Source organism: Onychomys torridus, chromosome 10 (genome assembly GCF_903995425.1).
Source record: "Onychomys torridus chromosome 10, mOncTor1.1, whole genome shotgun sequence".
NCBI classification, from domain to species: domain Eukaryota; kingdom Metazoa; phylum Chordata; class Mammalia; order Rodentia; family Cricetidae; genus Onychomys; species Onychomys torridus.
Window position 1 is genome coordinate 31,621,676 of NC_050452.1, and position 18,266 is coordinate 31,639,941.

General features: G+C 44.6%; 1 protein-coding gene across 1 annotated transcript in view; it reads left to right on the forward strand.

The window, feature by feature from the left end:
- Positions 1 to 18,266, forward strand: part of Evc2 (EvC ciliary complex subunit 2) — an 89,595-nt gene that overhangs the window by 61,720 nt on the left and 9,609 nt on the right. The window contains exons 15-16 of the mRNA XM_036200958.1: positions 9,780 to 10,007; positions 17,001 to 17,212. Of these exons, the coding sequence (XP_036056851.1) occupies positions 9,780 to 10,007; positions 17,001 to 17,212 (440 nt within the window). The remainder of the gene's footprint in view (positions 1 to 9,779; positions 10,008 to 17,000; positions 17,213 to 18,266) is intronic.

The following is an 18,266-nucleotide window of genomic DNA, read 5'->3' on the forward strand; positions in this document are numbered from 1 at the left end:
TCACAGATCAGATTACTCTGTGTGTGTGTGTGTGTGTGTGTGTGTGTGTGTGTGTGTGTGTGTGAGAGAGAGAGAGAGAGAGAGAGAGAGAGAGAAAGAGAGACAGAGACGAAGACAGAGACAGAGTTGAACGGCCAAAAGTCAAACACAGGTGTTCTTCCTCAGTCACTGTCTACATAGTTTGTTGAGACAAGATCTCACCTGGAACTCTTCAAGCAAGATCCCTGGCTGGCTGGCCAGAGTGCCAGGGATCTACCTCTCCTCTCCCCTGCCTCCCAACTTAGGGGATTACAAGCCTGTGCCCCCACACCCAGCTTTTTTACATGGGTTCTGGGGAGTGAACTCATATCCTTATGGTTATGCAGGCAGAACTTCAGGACTGAGCCATCCCCTAGCCCCACAGTGAAAAGCCTGAATGTCCAATAGGAAAAGAGCTGGGAATTTCACAGTTGGTATGCAAATTTGCACTCAAGTTTTCTATTTTCAGTGCAGAGCCTTGAGGTGCAGCTGGCTTCCTTCTCCAACTGAGATGTTCCCATAGGGTAAACCTTGAGTCATCTGCTGGTGGAAGGAGGAGGAGGCCTGCCGCACAGAGGTCAAGCAGGGGCATCTTTGGAGCTTTCTTGTGAGATGCTCAGCCTTTCCTTCAGTCTTACCCCACTTCCTCATGTTGCTGATGCTCCTTTTCTGGGCTTTGGCTCATCCTGCAGAATATAGTATCTTGTTTCCAGTGTGCTGTCTCTGGCTGACTGGGATTTCAGCTTTGGAGGATCTGTCAAGTCATTTGCTGTTCAGTTACACACTCTCAGGCTTCGACTCCTATCCTTTGCAAATAGGGATATTTTGACTTTCATCCTTTCCTATTTGTATCCTTTTTATTTGCTTCTCTTCTCTTACTGCTCTAATAAGACACGCAGTCTTGTATTGAATAAGAGTGGAGAAAGTGGGTACCATTGTCTGGATATTGATCTTAGTAGAAATACTTCAAGACTTCCCCCACTGAATATAATGTTGGCTATAGGTTCATGATATTTAGCATGTTTTATTTTGAAATATGTCCCTTCTCTTCTGAGTCTCTTCAGGACTTTTAACAAGAAGGGACATTAGATTTTGTCAAATGCCTCTTCTGTTTCTGTTGAAATGGCCATGCAATTTCTATCCGTGGAACTACTGATGTGAGTTAGGACAATTATTGATTTACATATTTTGAACCATCCCTTTGTCCTTGGCATAAAGCCAACATATTCATGATGAATGATTTCTTTTTAATGAGTTCTTGAATTCAGTTAGCAAGTGTTTTGTTGAGAAGTTTTGTATCTAAGTTCATTGGGGGAAATTGTTCTGGACTTTACATTTTGTGGTTGTTGCATCTTTGGCCTTGGTATCCCGGCAGCACTAACTTCACAAAGACTCTGGTCAGGCTCCCTCCTCTTCTATTTAGAGAAGCATTGGTAATAGTTCTTTGAAGGCCTGGTGGAGCTCGCCAGCGAATCCCTCTGGCCTGGACTTTTCTAGTTGGGAGACTTTTAATTACTGCTTCAACTCCATTGCTGGTTATAGACCAGTTTAAATTGTTTAGCTCATCTTGGTATAATTTTGGCATATCATATATGTCTAGAAATCCATTTCTTTCAGATTTTTCCAATTTAGCAGAATACATGTTTTCAAGGTTAGTTCTAATGATTTTCAGAATTTCACCAGTATTGTTTGTAATGGCTTCCTTTCCATGCCTAATTTTATTTATCTGAGTCTTCTCTTCCCTTTGGTTCATTTGACTAAGGGTTTATCTATTAATGTTTTCTTTTGGGCCAGTCATGTGGGGTTTACTCATTCCCTTTCCAGAACTTTGCTAAGTTATTTATCTGAGAACTCTCTGACTTCTTACTGGAGGCACCTGGAGATATAAAATTTCTCTCTTAAGACTACTTTCGTGGTATCCTGTGGATTTTGGTTTTTTTTTTTTTTCATTTTAATTTTATTCTAGAAATGCTTTTATTTCCTTCTTGATTTCTTCAAGGGCCTATCCACCATTGAGCGGGGTGCTTTACATCCCTGTAGGTTTGCATATGTTCTTGGGTTTCTTGTGCTGCTGATGTGTTCTATTCATGTTCTATTATGATCAGATAGAACACAAGGAATTATTTCAAATTTCCAAATATTTGTTGAGACTTGATTTGCGTCCTAAATACATTATCTATTTTGGAGGAAGTTATGTGGACTGCTAAGAAAAACACATGTTCTGCAGTATTTAGATGGAATATTCTGGAGATGTCCGTTACATCCATTTGATCTATGATGCCATTTAATTCATATATTTCTCTATTTTTGTTGGGATAACTTGTCAGTTGGTGATAGTGAGGCAAGAAAATCACCATTACCGTTGTTGAGCTGGGTTAATCTGTGACATTACATCTAGTAGTGTTTGTTTTATGGAATGGAGTGGACCTGTGTATGTTTAGAATCTTCATGTCCTCTTGAAGGACTGTTCCCTTCATCAGTGTGAACTCACCACCTTTTCTCATTAGTTTTTGTTTGAGTCTGTCTTGCCAGATACTAGAACAATGAAACCTGCTTGTTTCCTAGGTCCATTTGCTTGGCCACCCTTCTCCATCCTTTGACCTTAAGGTGTCTGTCTTTTGTAGTTTGGTGTAGCTCTTAGATGTAACAAATAGAGGGTTCCTGCTTTTTGGTGCAGTCCTCTAGTCTGTGCCCTTTTTATTAGTGAATCAAGATCACTAGTATTCTGAGTTATTATTGAAAAGTGTGCGTTGGTTCTTGCCATTTTTGCTGCTTTTGTGGCTTTTGGTTTTGTTCGCTTGTATAACTTTATTATTCTAGTGTGGTTTATTCTTTTCTGTAGCCTCATTAATGGAATTGTTTTGTCTCCAGCCCAAAGGAATTCCTTCAAGTATCTTCTGTAGAGCAAGCTTAATGGTCATAAATTCCTTTAACCTGTTGTTATCATGTGAAGTTTTTATTTTTCATTCAGCTGTGACAGATAATTTTGCTGGGTAGCATTCTCTCTGTTGGCAGTTACTGCCTTTCCTTTTGGAACTTGAAATAATCCTCATAGGCCTCCTGGATTTCCAAGTTTCAGTTGAGCACTTCCCTCTTGTTCTGATGGGCCTGGCGTGTATGCGGGCTGCTGAGTCTGTCCCGTAGCTTCCAGGAATCTCTCTGTTCTGAATATTTAGTGTTTTCCTTATAACATGGTGAGGGGAGCTCTTGGCTGGTCTTGTGTGTTTGGTGTCCGAATCGCCTACTGCATCTGGACTGGTATCTCTTTTCCTATCTCTGGGAACTTTTCTGTTAAGATTCTTTTGAAAATGTTTTCTCTGCCTTTAGAATGAGACTTTTCTCCTTCTAGTCCCGTCATCTGTTGGTTTGCTATTTTCAGAGAGTCTGTTTATCATGAAATCCCAATTGTTAGTTTTAGCTGTCTCTGTGCTTGTTGGATGGCTCCAGCTCTTCCATCTTGTCTTCAGGCCCTGCTCATGATCCACTGTGTTGCTGAGATTGTCCACAGAGTTTTTCATTCGACTTACTGATACTTTTTATTGCTGCCATTTGAGTGTGGTGGGTATTGTGTTCCCTGAAATATTATGTGTTCCCCGAAATAAACATATCTGGGGTCAGAGAACAGACAGCCACTAGAACAGAGCCAGAAATGGTGGCTAGAAAATGGGAAGAGCAAGCCATAACAGAATTTGGGCGGTGGTGGTACACACCTTTAATCCCAGCACTTGGGAGGCAGAGCTAGCTAGATCTCTGAGTTCAAGGCCACTTTAGAAACAGCTAAGCATGGTGACCCACACCTTTAATCCCAGGGAGTGGGGGCAGAAAGAAAAAGGTATATAAGGCATGAGGACCAGGAACTAGGGGGAAAAAGCATGTAGTTAGTTAAGCATCTGGTTGGTTAAGCGTTCAGGCTTTGGAGCAACACAGTCCAGCTGAGAGCCATTGGGATGAGGACACAGAAGCTTGCAGTCTGAGGAAACAAGACCAGCTGAGGAACTGGTGAGGTGAGGAAACTGTGGCTTGTTCTGCGTCTCTGATCTTCCAGCATTCACCCCAATAACTGGCCTCAGGTTTGGTTTCATTAATAAGAACTTTTAAGATTCCTACTACATTTGAGATTGGCTTTTCCTCAGATTTCTCTCTCTGTTAAATTTGTTTTTCATGTCATATCACCATCACCTTCTTTATTCTGTTGAGCTATTTGATTTTGTTCTCCATTGGCAGTTCCTTTTCCTTTCTGATTTCTTTGAACATACTTATCATCATCCTTTTGATTTCTTTGCCTTGGGTTTCCTCTAACTCTCTCTCCCTAGAGGCCATCACTGGAGGGTTAATAGTTTCTGGAGGAGTTATGTTGTCTTAGCTTTGTGTGTTTTGGGGGGTCACTGTTGGGATTTACACAACTGCTGTTGCTTTTCTTTCATCAGATATTTTCTTTCAAGGGAAGTGTTTATACTGTTCAAGCATGGGACCTGGTAGAGTTGAGTGTGTGGGTCACAAAATGACTGCTCAGTGTGTGAGCTCTGGGTGCCTGTTGTAAGCTCTCTATCATTCCCAGGGCAGATTGTTAACTGCCAGATATTATCAATATGTAAATGTTACAATCAGCTATCAACAGTGACAGCATGGACTCCACTACAATTTTAATTAATTAGATTAGGAGTAAGAGGAAAGTAGCGGGATACGGATAAGGATTAAGTATTAGGTGGACTTTGAAAAGAAAGGGAAAAGGAGGTGGGTGAAGAAGCTGGAAGGCAAAAGTTGGGATCATGTTAGGGCACACTGATTTTAGAGATATTAAAGCTACAGATGGCTATGGTTAGGGATATATAGGAGAGAGAAAGAAGGCAAGGCACAGGAATAAGGAGCATATTGGAGGTGTGCCTGAAGAGTATAGAGACAATGCCTTACAGTAGTCTGAGTGAAGGAACATCAGTAGTCCTATAGCCTAACTGAGCAGCATACAGATAAGAACGAAAACATTCTGAGCCATGTAGGTAAGAGTAGGAGGTAAACCACAGAAAGTAAGGGCTATAAAGAGTGTTCACAGAGTGAATTGCTGATACAGCTGGGCTGATCTGAAAGGGGAAGTTCTTATATCCCTCTGGCTCTGGCATGTTTCACCCAGTGCTGTGGGAACATGGCGACAGGGGCTTTGGTCTCTGCAGGCTCTGTGTAGGTCTTTTCTGGTAGTTCTCTTGGGCCTCTGCACTCCCAGTGTCCTCTTCTGGTCCTGGAGAGCCCATGCACTTGAGGAAGGTCCTGCTAGTGCCTCACCCTTCCATCTCCGCATTTGCTTCCAGACCCAGTAAGAAGGGTGATGTGATTTAGAATCCATGAAGACCATGGCAGAGGCCAGCTCCATGAACCTTAAAGGGCATCTTAGGGCACAGGAGGGGCTTCCTTGAGCTTCTAGTACTGCCAGGGAAAACTGGAAAGGGAAGTTGTTTGAACTTCCTTTTTCAAATAAGAATATTTAGCAGGGCTTTGTTCCCAAATGAGCTGCTATTATTTAAGATGCATGAATTTGTAAGGAAGCCAGCCATTAATACCGCATAGATATGCAAATCTGTCCTTACCCAGGACTCTCCCTCAAGAGAGATTATTCAAACTTGTTATAGAGACATAATCTCACCAGGTGCTGGAATCAACAAAGTAAAGCTTTCCAAAGAAAGAGAAGGGGATTGCGGAAAGCCTTGTGAAACAGCCCGGTCGGTAGGTGGTATTCTTAAGGGATATATAGAAGGCTTTGTGCTTTCCTCACTATAGGTATTCACTAACCTGGAGCTGTCACCTCACTCCATCTTTCCTCTGGCAGGGGCGCTGTGCCTTCAGCATCCACCCAGGACCTTGCAAAGGAATCAGTGATCCCCTGACAGCACAAGATTTGTTCCTAAAGAGAGAACTCTAGTGTAAGGAGCCAGAGGCTGCTGCCCACTTACAGGCTAGAGGACGTGGGAAGGAAACTGGCATTTTCCCCCTTAGGCACATAGTCATTTTTGTTAGGGAAATAAGGTGAGTGGGTTAAGGAGGGATGAACATCTCTCCCGGTCAGGTCAGGCATTAGTGGAGGCTGGTTGAGCTAGGAGATCAAAAATCTAGGAAAAAACAACTTTCATTTCAGGAATTGTCGTCATTTTAAATGGGAATGGAGGAGCTTTACAAATGGCAGGACCATGACTAACCTTCCTGCTGTTTTTCAGACAGCTGGAAAAGGGGGTAGGGCTCTCTCTTCTGTTGTTCCCTTTTGCTGGTCAGGGCAGTGTCCCACGAGGTCTGAGTCCCGTGAGCTTCTCGTGTTTGTCTTTGCTTTCCTGGTTCTGGAACTATCCATCCATCTTCCTTTAGGACCAGTTCTTACCTTTTTCCTCTAAGAATGTCTTTATTCTTCCCACCTTTTACCATCTCCTTGTCCCACTTTGCAGCCTCCTTTACCTTATCATTGTTGATCTTCTCCCTTTTTTTCTTTTTTTGTCATTACTACTTTTTTCATTCAATACAATTGGACCATATTCTATCCCCACCCCTCCCAGGTCATTTCCACCTCCCTATTCACCTCATTTCATGTCTGCCCACCGAGAGAGAGAGAGAGAGAGAGAGAGAGAGAGAGAGAGAGAGAGAGAGAGAATCAAAACAAACAACCAAGAAGACAAAAATAATATCAAATTAAAGAAAAACAAAAAGGACACACAAAAAAAAAACATGGAGTCCCTTTTGTGTTGGCAGTATCATGAGGACATAGCAACATTTGCAAATTTACCAGCTTACTTGGAGTCTCACTGTTGAGTCCACGCACATCTGTCTGGATCCAGAGCATGTGCCCTTTTTTACATGCATGGATTTGTCCAGATGACTCTTGTCTGTCAGGTTCTGCTTTGGGAACAGGGGTTAGCAAAAGATGGCGGAAGATTAGTCTTTCTCCCCTCAGAGTGCTGGAAAGGAGTCACCCTTTGATGTTTTCCTTGGCCATGGGGGCACCTCACAGTGTGTACAACCTGATTACTTTGGAAGGTGGTTGAATCTTCTATATGCAGTCTCTTAAGTCGGTCTTTAGAGAAATTAATTTGGGAGACAGAGAAGATAGTTACAGAGCAGAAGAAAGGTTTTTGTGTGAGGTTGCCATTACTAGGGGAGCTAATTAATTAAGGTGAGCAGTAGCTTAAAGATGTTAGGAGATAGAAAAGCATCTCTCCTGGCTGACCATTACTGACAGGGAACAATCTAGAAAAGCAAGTTACTTTAGTTTCAGGAATTCTTATTGTTTATCGAAGATGGGAGGCCATTACAAGATGGTGTGACCATGGACAACATTCCTGACTCTAGTTTCTATTAGATAGTGGGTGTGGCTGTCATTCTTGTAACTACTTTCTGCTGGTCAAGGGCAGGTGAGGTCTGAGACAATCTTTTGTTTTGGAAACTTCAGAGGAGGAACATACTGTCAGTGTGTCTTTGGCAGTTTCTTGGATAAAGGACTTCACTCTATGATACAAAGCATGTTTGGCCATTTAAAAGACAGGATAGAAATCTGTGCCCTTTAAATTAGGGTCCAAGAAAGCAAGCAGGTTCAGTAGTGGAGGTCAGCAAACACCACATGATAATAGAAGGTAGGAGGGGCTTCAGAGACCGAGAAGCCCAGAGTTTCAGGAAAAGCTTCCCAGGCTCTGGCATCTTCTTTGGCTGGCTCTTGGCCTCTGCATTTGTAGGTTCAGTTCCCTTGGAAACCCATCCAGGATGGGTACCTGGTTCTCCAGATTGGACAGAGATTGGGTCCAGCGTACCGTCCTGAGAACCTGGCCTCTCCCTAGCAAGCCTGTGTTTCTGGGCAGTGTTGTGTTTGTCCTGGTGCTCAGTGCTGTTGGTGGGGGAGCTGCTGGTATGGGGGGAGGGTGGGGGCAGGGCACAGCAGCATCTATGCATGCATGTAGTTCCTTGTAGCCTGTATGTACTCCATGGACCAAAGCCTCTGAATATCCTTCCAGGCAGCAGCACCCTCCCTCTCTTGTTCCTGTCTTGACTTAGCCCTCCCCCTCCCTGTTTCAAAGCCTTGGTGCAGGTCTGAGCCTTTCAAACAGGGCTGCATTCTTCTGGAGGGCATGCAGGGAGGGCTGGGCAGTCATGGGAGTGACCTGGGCCATGGTCTCCTGGCAGCCTCAGCTTCGGCTAAGTGACCCAGCCCTGCCGACGCTATAGAAGCATCATGTACAAACGTGGATATTAAAGCAGCTTGTGTGACAGGACGAAGCCCGTGAGCTTTGTTCTCATTTTTATTTATTGTGTCAAATCATACCACAGAATGTTTACCAATATAATCACTTCTAAGGGCTCAGCTCACAGGTGTCAAAGTGCATTCACATTGTCCTGACCCACCTTCCGGCTCTAGAAATTTCCATCTTGAAAAAAAAAAAAAACAACAAACGGAAACGCCACACCAATTCACCAGCGGCTCCCCATTTGCTTCCACCTCGGCCCCTGGGAACCACAGGTCTCCACTGAGTGTGACCATACAGTGTTTGTCCCTCTGTGCCCAATGATTCTCATGAAGTCTGACTCCCTCAAGGTCCACCCCATTGGGGTTTCCTTCCTGTCTCCTGTCAAATTCTGTCTTGCCCGGTGGATGTATTTTACTCATCCACTCCAGACAGTGGGCATGCTTCTGTATTTGGTTATTGTGGATGAAATTCTAGAAAGTTCACAGGTAAAATGAAAGTTTGGAAGAGATGCGGATTGTCCACTTTTCTTTTTGGTTGGCGCTTTATTCTCCTGGTTTGAGGACAGGAACACACACACACACACACACACACACACACACACACACACACACGGTGACCTGCTTTTCCAGGTTCAGGAAATAAGCTCACAGCATCAGTATAGGAAGCCTAGGAAGTGTGTTGGTTGAACTTGGGAGACTGAGGCAAGAGGATGCAGGTTTGAGGAAAGAAGGGATAAAGGAAAGAAACTAAGTAGTCAGGGGCTTCAGCGACAGCTTTGTGGGTAAGGCACCTGCTGCCAAGCCGATGACCAGAGTTCCATCTCTGGTAGAGGAACCCACATGATAGAGGGAGAGAACCAACTCTCACAAGATGCCCTCTGACCTCCACATGCACTCTGTGATACACACACACACACACACACACACACACACCTGTGAAAACAATAAAAAGAAGGAAATGTAAGGGGTATGGACAGTAGAGAACAGAAGCACACAGGTGCTGAGATGAAATTCCAGCTGAGCAAGAGGGGCCCTGCTGGATGGAAGCCTGTTTCCTGATGGCTGGCCTGACAGGCAGGAAGGGGAGTGTGGAATGAAGGAAGCACAGAGACGGCATGAGGAACGAGGGGCTGGGTGGGAGCAGCAGCAGGGAGATGGAAAATAGTAGTTAGAGCAAAGCCACCAACCCCAGCCAAGACACTCTGAGGGTTAGGTGTAGCTGAGCCTACCTGGACAGAAGGCCTGGGCCCTGGTAGAAGGTAAGAACCAGGTAAGTGATATGGACTATCATCCCCCAGGATGTGGGGAGCCTGTGAAGGGCTGCGAGTGGACAGAACCAGGTCTTCTCACCTCGGAAGATACACACAGAACGTGAAGGGCACTGAGCCTGGTGTCCTCAGCAGCTGAGACCTTGCCTTGCTCCTGGCTGAGAGTCCCAGGCTGCTGTCTTCTGAGCAGGGCCTCGGGGGTCCTCAGCATGTGCTCTCTGGGAGGGAGTGGGCTCTCCTCCCGCACAGCCTCTCAGGTCCTCTGGTTCTGTCCCCCTCCCCAGGTTCGAGGGGAATTGCTCCACGAGAGGGTACAGAGGCTGGAGGCCCAGGAGGCACACTTTGCTGAGTCACTGGTGGCTCTGCAGTTCCAGAAGGTGGCCCGGGCTGCTGAGACCTTCTCTGTCTACACGGCCTTGCTCTGCATTCAAGACTTGCTGCTGGAGGAGCTGAGTGAATCTGAGACACTGACCAAGTCAGCCTGTGTGCAGATCCTGGAGTCCCACAGCCCGGTGAGTGGGGTTAGGGCTAGAAACGGGTACCCACACCCACACCCACACCATCGGCTCCTTGAGTTGCCTGGTGCTTCGTTGGCTTAGAATAGGTTTCTACCACATGTCCTGCATGTGAAGTGGGGACCAAGTACTTTGTATAATATTTACTACTTATATAAGAGCACTATGCCCTAGCAAGCCCCAAGCTCTTCCCAGCTCTGGCCCTTGCCTCTGAGCAGACACCCTCTGAATCTCCACACACGGAGAACTGGATGGCTCTTCCATCTCTGGCACAATGAGTCCTAGTTGGTAGCATCTCTTCATGAACTCTACGAAAGCTCTCCATGGTCCTTCAGTTATGGCACATCAAATGCAGCCGTGTCTCAGGCTATGTGTTTGAGTCTGAATGTCCTGGTCACTGTCACTCAGCTGTGCTCTTTCAGGCTGAAGAGCTGGTCTCCACGAAACAAAAGCTGTGATACAGCAGTTCTGAGGACCAACTTTAGGTCCTTTATATGTGGGTTTTTTAAAAAAAGATTTTATTTTAAATGTGTGTTTTGTGTGTGTCTGTGTGTGGGTGTGTGCACATGAGAATAAGTGAGGATGGGGGCCAGAAGAGGGAGGTATTGGCTCCCGTGAAGCTGGAGTTACAGGCAGTTGTGAGCTGCCAGATGTAGGTGCTGGGAACTGAACTCAGGTCCTCTCAAAGAGCAGCATATATGCTCTTAACCTCTGAGCCATCCTTCCAACACCTATGTGTGGGGTTTTTTTTTTTCCCTCATATTTTATTAATTGTTTGAGAATTTCATACAATGTCTATTGATCATATTCACCCCTCCCCCAACTTCTCCCAGATCTAATCACCCTTCTCTACTCACCCAACTTTGTCACGACTGGCACAATCACTATGAGGTCATATGTGCAGCTTCTCTCTTGTGTGTGGAAAATTCTCTCCTTGTATTTATCTACCACTTTTCTGGGACTTGCAGTCCCTCAAGCCTCCTCTTTTGAAATAACTCCTGAGACTTGGGAGGATGGGTATGATACAGATGTCCTATCTAGGCTGGAGATCCTGGAGTCTCTCTCTCTCAATGCCAGTTTCAGGTCTCAGTGTGCATCGCCATCTACAGCGAGAAGCGGCATCTTTCTCTAGTGAGGGTTTGTTTTGAAGTCTATGAGTTACAGGAACAACTGTAACAAGCAGTTGAAAGTAAGTAAAAGCTCACACTTACTGAAGCCCTGGGCGGGCAGGCAAACGCTGAGATGTGACTGGCCATGGTCTTACTGACAGTTCTGTATTCAGTTGTGCTTCTTAATGTTATCCTTTAGGCAGGACCAGGCATACGTTATTGTCTTGCACTGCCTCATGGTTAAGCTCCTTGTCACACATTGTCTTAGATAACTGCTCAGCTGTGCAGAGAAAAAGAAATTGAGCACTGGGCAGTTGTCTCCTTATGGGACAGTATGGCTACTGAATGAGGCCAGAAAACCAAATCTGTTTCTGACTTTGACAGACATGTAAAGTTCATAGACAATTCCAGTTGAGTTTGCCAATGGAGCAAACAGCCATGGACTCCAAAGAAACCAAGACCACTTTTGGTAAACCTGTGTATCCTGCCCTGTAACAGTTAATCAAGGTTGGTATGGGAGTGGGGTCATTATAGAAACTGTAGCCCCACTCAGGTGTGGACACGTAAAATGCATGTGCTTTCTCATGCTTTGTGACCTCCTGGAGAAGATGAAGGCTTTCCAGGGGCTGAGTTGTCCTGGAGCATGCTGGGCTCACAGAGAAGACAGCCAGCCAACCAGAGGCTGGCACAGCCCCAGGTAGCTGCTGACCCTTAAGTACAGCTATTTAAGGAACAACTTTTGGGGAAATGAAGAGATGAGGCTGTGGGTATCCTGGTGAGGTGGTACACCACGGGAGAGCTGTCTCCAGCCTGCTCCAGGAACAGAGCAAACCCTGATTGTGAAGTCTAAACCCATGCTGTGCTACCATGAGGAAGATACCCAGAAGTAGTGCAGCCCACTCAAGAAGGGCATCTTCAGGATGATAAAGTTGAAATTGTTCTAGGTGAGTTGACTGCCCCTGTCCAAAGGCATCCTCTTCGGGGAAGAACATCCTCTGTGTGAACCTTAGGATTTCCACAGACTAAGTTCAGAAACCCTTGAGAAAAATATAAATAAAAGTCACATTAAAAAGTCACACATGAGCCAGTTCAGATGACCTAGGCATGGGATAAATAAAGAAAATGACATGAAGATCTCTGAAGATTTTAGTATTCAGATTTCCAGCACAGGATGTAAAGCAATTCTGTATGTAATTTGTTAAAGAAACTAAAAATAATATAAAAGTGATTTTTAAATTTTTTTTAACTACTTGAAGCAAATTTGCATGTACTTCATAAAAGATTCAGAATAACAAAAGTAAACTTGCTAAACCAGAGGGAAGTTGGTGAATCTGTCATTGTTTGGGTTTCTATTGCTGTGAAGAGACACCATGACCACAGCAACTCTTATAAAGGAAAACATTTCACTGGGGCTGGCTTACAGGTCAGAGGTTTAGTCCATTATTGTCATAGAAGAAGTATGGCAACATGTAGGCAGACATGGTGCTGGAAAGGTAGCTGAAAGTTGTACATCTGGATTGGCAAGCGGCAGGCAGAAAGTGAGACTCTGAGCCTGGCATTGGCATCTAAGACCTCAAAGCCTGCCCTCAGTGACACATTTCCTCCAAGAAGACCACACCTCCCTAATAGTGCCATTCCCTATGATTTTATGGGGGCCATTTTTATTTAAACCGCCACAGTCATCTAAGTGGAAAACGTCATCTCTGTGGGGTAACATGACAGGCTGAACTTCTGAAGCATGAGTGATGGTGTAGACAGACAGTTGAGGTGGAGGTCTCACACTCTCATGTAAACCACAGCCAGCAAGTAGCAGCTAACACTCCACAGCACACTTCATAGATATTACAGTAACTGGCCGTGTGATGTCATCTTGACCTCTTTTGACAAAGGGCAGCTAAATGCGAATCTGTTAAGAGAAAACTATTAAAAAAAAAAAAAAAAAGTCCATACTTCGAAAGATTTAAGATCTACCTCTGAGTGGTTCCATGGTCAAAGAAGAAAAGAGTTAAAAATACATGAAGAATTTTTGAAAAGATGTATCTATGGTGTATCAAAGTGTGCAGCATTTGGTCAAAGTTCTTAGAAGGAAACTTATGTCCTAAACCTACATCAGAAAAGAAGAAATGCTCATAACTAAGGTCATATATTTTTAAAAGGACCTGAAGCTGGCAGGGAGACAATGTGGGGCACTAAGGGGAATTGGAGGGAGGTAGTGGTGGATGGACATGATCAAAACACATGTACACAAATACATGCATGAAATTTTGAGAGAATAAAAGTTTTTCTTTTTATTTAGGGCAGAAAGAAATGAACCTGTAGAGAGGAGTGCCGCATAAATAAGGTGTAAATCAAAACTAACATGGAAAAAATTAATAAAATTAAAAAATGGGGTACTTGGGAAAAATTAAAAGTTGAATAAAATATGTAGATCCCTGGTAAGATTTACAGTTAAAATAGGCTAAGTGAAAAATATCAAGATTTTTGAAGGGTTAAAAGCATAGATGCAGTAGAGTTTTTAAAATTGGAATACTATAAAGACCATTACATAGATGAGTTTGAAGATAAGTACAATGGGAAATTGTCTAAATAAATATAAATGATAAAAGTTGACTCCAATAGGAAAAAAATTAAGTGTATAGTCTCAATGCCAGAGATGAAATTGGCTCAGAAGTGTGTTAACATTTTTGTTTTGTTTGTTTTGTTTTGTTTTGTTTTTCAAGACAGGGTTTCTCTGTGTAGCTTTGTGCCTTTCCTGGAACTCACGCTGTAGCCCAGGCTGGTCTCAAACTCACAGAGATCCACCTGGCTCTGCCTCCCAAGTGCTGGGATTAAAGGCGTGTGCTGCCACCGCCCAGCATGTGTGTTAGCATTTTCTACCACTGTGAGGAAGCACTAGATGGAGGAGACATAAAGGAGAGAGGTTCATTTGTTCTTGTGGCTTGAAGCACACAGCATCACCACTGCCATGAGTACCTGGTGATACAGAGCAGCTCACCTTATGGCGACCAGGAAGCAGACAAAGGCAGAAGTAGCCAGATGCAAGAGCTAGTCTTATTGCTGGCGTGCCCTCAGTGACCTACTTCCTCCAGCCAGGTCCTGCTTCTAGCTTCCTCATTTCTAAAAAAGAAGCCATCGAGTTATCAGTCCATAAGCACATCATACAATGACTAGATCAGAGCCCTCAGGATCCACTCACTTCTCAGCTATCCACAAGCTGGAGGTCAAACCTTCAACACTGGAGCCTCCAGGTAAGTACTCTCTCTCAAACTATGGCAGGAAGTCACAGACCTGCGCTTACAGCCACAAATGCATCCATTTCTTAGGTTGGCTCCAGAAAACTGTCGAGTGTCTTACTTACTTGTCTATTGCTGTGACAAAACACCATGACCAAGACAACGTATAAAAGAAAGCACTTAACCGAGCTGCTTCAGAGGGTTAGAATGCGTGAAGGCAGAGCAAAGGCATGGTGGCAGAAATGTCTTGATTCACAAGCAGGAAACTGAGGCACACAGGGAATGATATGAGTTTTTAGAAACCCCAAAGCTTGCCCCTCCTCCAACAAGGCCATACCTCCTAATCCTTCCCAACAGTTCCACCAACTGGGGACCAAGTGTTCACCTTATGAGCCTATGAGGGTCATTCTTACTCAAAACATCACCAGATCCATGCTCTGATGCTGGAACGAAGACCCTTGTTCACTTTGTTTTGACATTCTATCACCTGCACACCAACAGGAGACCCAGGTGGTATCCGGCAGAACTGCAGCTATGAACACAGTTGTAAACTTTGTGTGCAAAATAACAGTTAATATAACCCATCCATCTGTTCAAATAATTAATCCATCATGGCCAGGCTGTTTTTTCCAGGAATGTAAAGAATTTCCAAGAGTTTAATACAAGGACATTGGTTTACGAAACTCACTTGCTTAACTGGTTAAAGGGGAGGAAACAGCTCATGTGACTGCTTCGGCACATGCTGAGGTAACATCCATTCAAGATGTTCAGAATATTAGTGACAAGAGGAAACCTCCACTGTCAAAACATATAACACATGCTTCACTTGGAAGTGACTGTCGTGGAGATGGGCCAGTGTCCCCGGTTCTAGTTAGAGGACATGAGTCTTTAAGATGGAGAGGCAGCCAGGCATGGTGGGACATACCTTTAATCCCAGCATTTAGAAAACAGAGGCAGGCAGATCTCTGTGAGTTTAAGACCAGCCTGGTCTCCATAAGGAGTTCCAGGACAATGAGGGCTAAAAAATGAGACTCTGTCTTAAAAAAAAAAAAATCCAGAACCTACCCCCCCCCCCCCCCCCCAAAAAAAAGGGAAGTCATGCCCAGGTCATTTAGGGAGTCTGGACAGTGAGACACTAAGGCATCTGAGTGCCTGAGATGCACTCTCCAGGCCAGTACTGTTCACCTCGGATGTCTGCTCTTCGACTATCTTGGGAACACACCTACTTCCCCATTTCATCTCGGAGCTCTGGAGTGATGTCAGAGCTTTTCATCACAGTTGCCTGCAAGGGGAGAGCCTGTCTGTCCTGCATCAGAAGCAACTGGGGGTTAATGAAACCACACATTCTTGAGTTGGCAGTAAGATGGTGGACGGGCTGCACCTTCCCGGTTTGCACCGGGAGAGAAGGCTGCCTTGCTCTGCTCTCTGTGGATTCTTTAATCTGCAGTGCAATCGCTCTGTGCCAAGTACTTTCCTGTTGCTAATGAGCTTCTAAGCTGTTGAGCATTTGGAGAATTTAAAAAGCATGAAATGAAAAGCTTTGGAAGAGACAATTCCTAAGGAAAGTCTGTGGTGTGCACCTCATTCAGTGAACAGTTTAGACTCCTTTGTGAAATTGGATTATCAGAAGATGCAGTGGGGACCAGGTGGCAAAGATGGGCAAAGTTAAACAGGACAGGCTTGCTTGGAAGAGGAGTAACCCCAGACTAACGACCCCTGCTGTGTCTGCAGCCCCATGTCACTTGCCAAGCCTCTGTTTCCAAGCCCAAGAGGTGCCTTCCTGTGTTTCACTGTCTAGGTGTCCCAGTCACTCTGATGGATGATTCTGACTGAGTCTCCACACTTCCAACTCTGCCACCCACTGCTCTAAGGCACCATGAGATCAAAAGCAAAAATGGTGTTATTTTAGCCAACGTTCATGGAGCTGTCATTAAATCTAGGGTACTATGTGCCGTGTCCAAAACTCAGAGCCACCCCATGACATGTCTGGGTGAGAGGCATAGGAGCAGCCACGTGCAAAGTACTGTTATTGAGGTCTCTGGGTCTTACCTTTCTGAAAGAATTCAGTTCCGAGGCTCAGAAGGTTAAGCAGAAATGTATTTAGCAAAGCAAACACGAACTCAAAAGAGAGATTGGAGTAGGCTGTCCCAGAGCAGAGAATAGCAGCCTGGAGGGTTCTGGGTCGTGGGTTTAAAAGATACTTTCATGAACATTTATGAGGTGGGTGGTGTAGTCATAACATGAGATGTCTCACCATATAGTGGATCAGATCTCCCTTTTAGGATATTTCCCATGCTCTTCTAGAAAACCGTGTGGATGGTGGGGGGTGTGTGTGTGTGTGTGTGTGTGTGTGTGTGTGTGTGTGTAAAAACCCACAATGCAAATGATACTGTACTTGTCAACAATCTTTTGAGGATGCAGGCCCTTTATAAATACATGTGGGCAGTACTTGGGAAAGTAGCCTGGTGCTTTCCATTCTGATCTAACCAGAACCTAAGTTCAGCTTCATGGATGTTCAACTACAAAGGGGCATCCTGACCCCTCTGGAGACACAGCTTCTGAGATACGTACACTGTTGCCTCAGTGACCTCTGGAGCTCCTGCTGTACCTGGCATCAGTGGGCCTCACCCCTGCTCCTTCCTCTGCAGGAGCTGCAGGAACTGGAGAGGAAGCTGGAGGAGCGGTTGGTGCAGCAGGAAGCAGCTGAGCAGCAGCAGGTCCTAGAGAGCTGGCAGCGGTGGGCAGCTGATGGACCTGGGCTGGATGAAGCCAGGGAGCTGGATCCTGAAAGGCAGGTCTCTGCTATGCTGCGGCAGGCCCTGAACAAGGGCCAGAAGTTACTGGAACAGCATCAGCAAAGGTGAGTGGGTGGGTAGTTTACACTCCAAGTGGGGTGGGGGGGTCTTCTGGCCTGAGGGACCTGGCCTCTCACCTTTGTGCCTTAGACACCATCCATCCCCATGCTCTGTACAGGCTGCTATTGATGAAGGATGCCAATTTTCCTCTATGATTCATTGTCTTTTTAAAAAATATCATTGAGGTTTACTAATAATATTTTTATTGCAATTTTAAAATTTTATTTAAAAGTTTTTTCCATGTTACGTATGACCCGCAGCTCCCCTTCCCTTCTCCCACTCACCCCCCTCCCACCTCCCCTCCTCCCAACCCCCCATCCACTCCTCAGAGAGGGTAAAGTCTCCTATGAGGAGTTAACAAAGTCTGGTATATAAAGTTGAGGCAGGACCAAGCCCCTCCCCCCTGTATCAAGGCTCATCAAGATATCCCTCTATAGGAAATGGGCTCCAAAAATCCAGTTCATGCATTAGTGACAAATTTATTAACAGCTCATCACTGATTGGGTGAGTCACATAGGCCTGTGGAATCTGGGATTCTGATTGGTCAGAACCAGGAAGGAACACTGGAAACACAAGATGAAAACAAATGGCCTATCTATCTCTTTCTCTAATCTAGATTAAATAATGTTTACAGATTAGTGTTACTGTTTACATCTGTTTACATCTGTTGAATGTAGCTGTGTGGTTGCAATATGCAATCATCTTTATTTTACAAAGTTCGTACTCACTTTTACATAGTTGATGCACTGGATCTGTGGGTTTTTATTGCTTCATTTCTCAGTTCTGATGAGAAAAATACAGTGGCCATCATTAATATTCTAACGTCACAAACTCAGAAAATTCAAGTATGGGAGTTACTTTCTTGCACTTTCATAATTATTTACTTAGTGATTTTTCCTGTCTGAGGCATTGGCTACTAATAATATTTTTAACCTTTAAAAAACATTTTTAAAATTTTGAGTGTGTGTATGCATGTATGCGCCACAGCACATATGTGGAGGTCTGAAGACAACTTTCAACAGTCGGTTCTCTGCTTCTGCCACATGGGGGATTGAACTT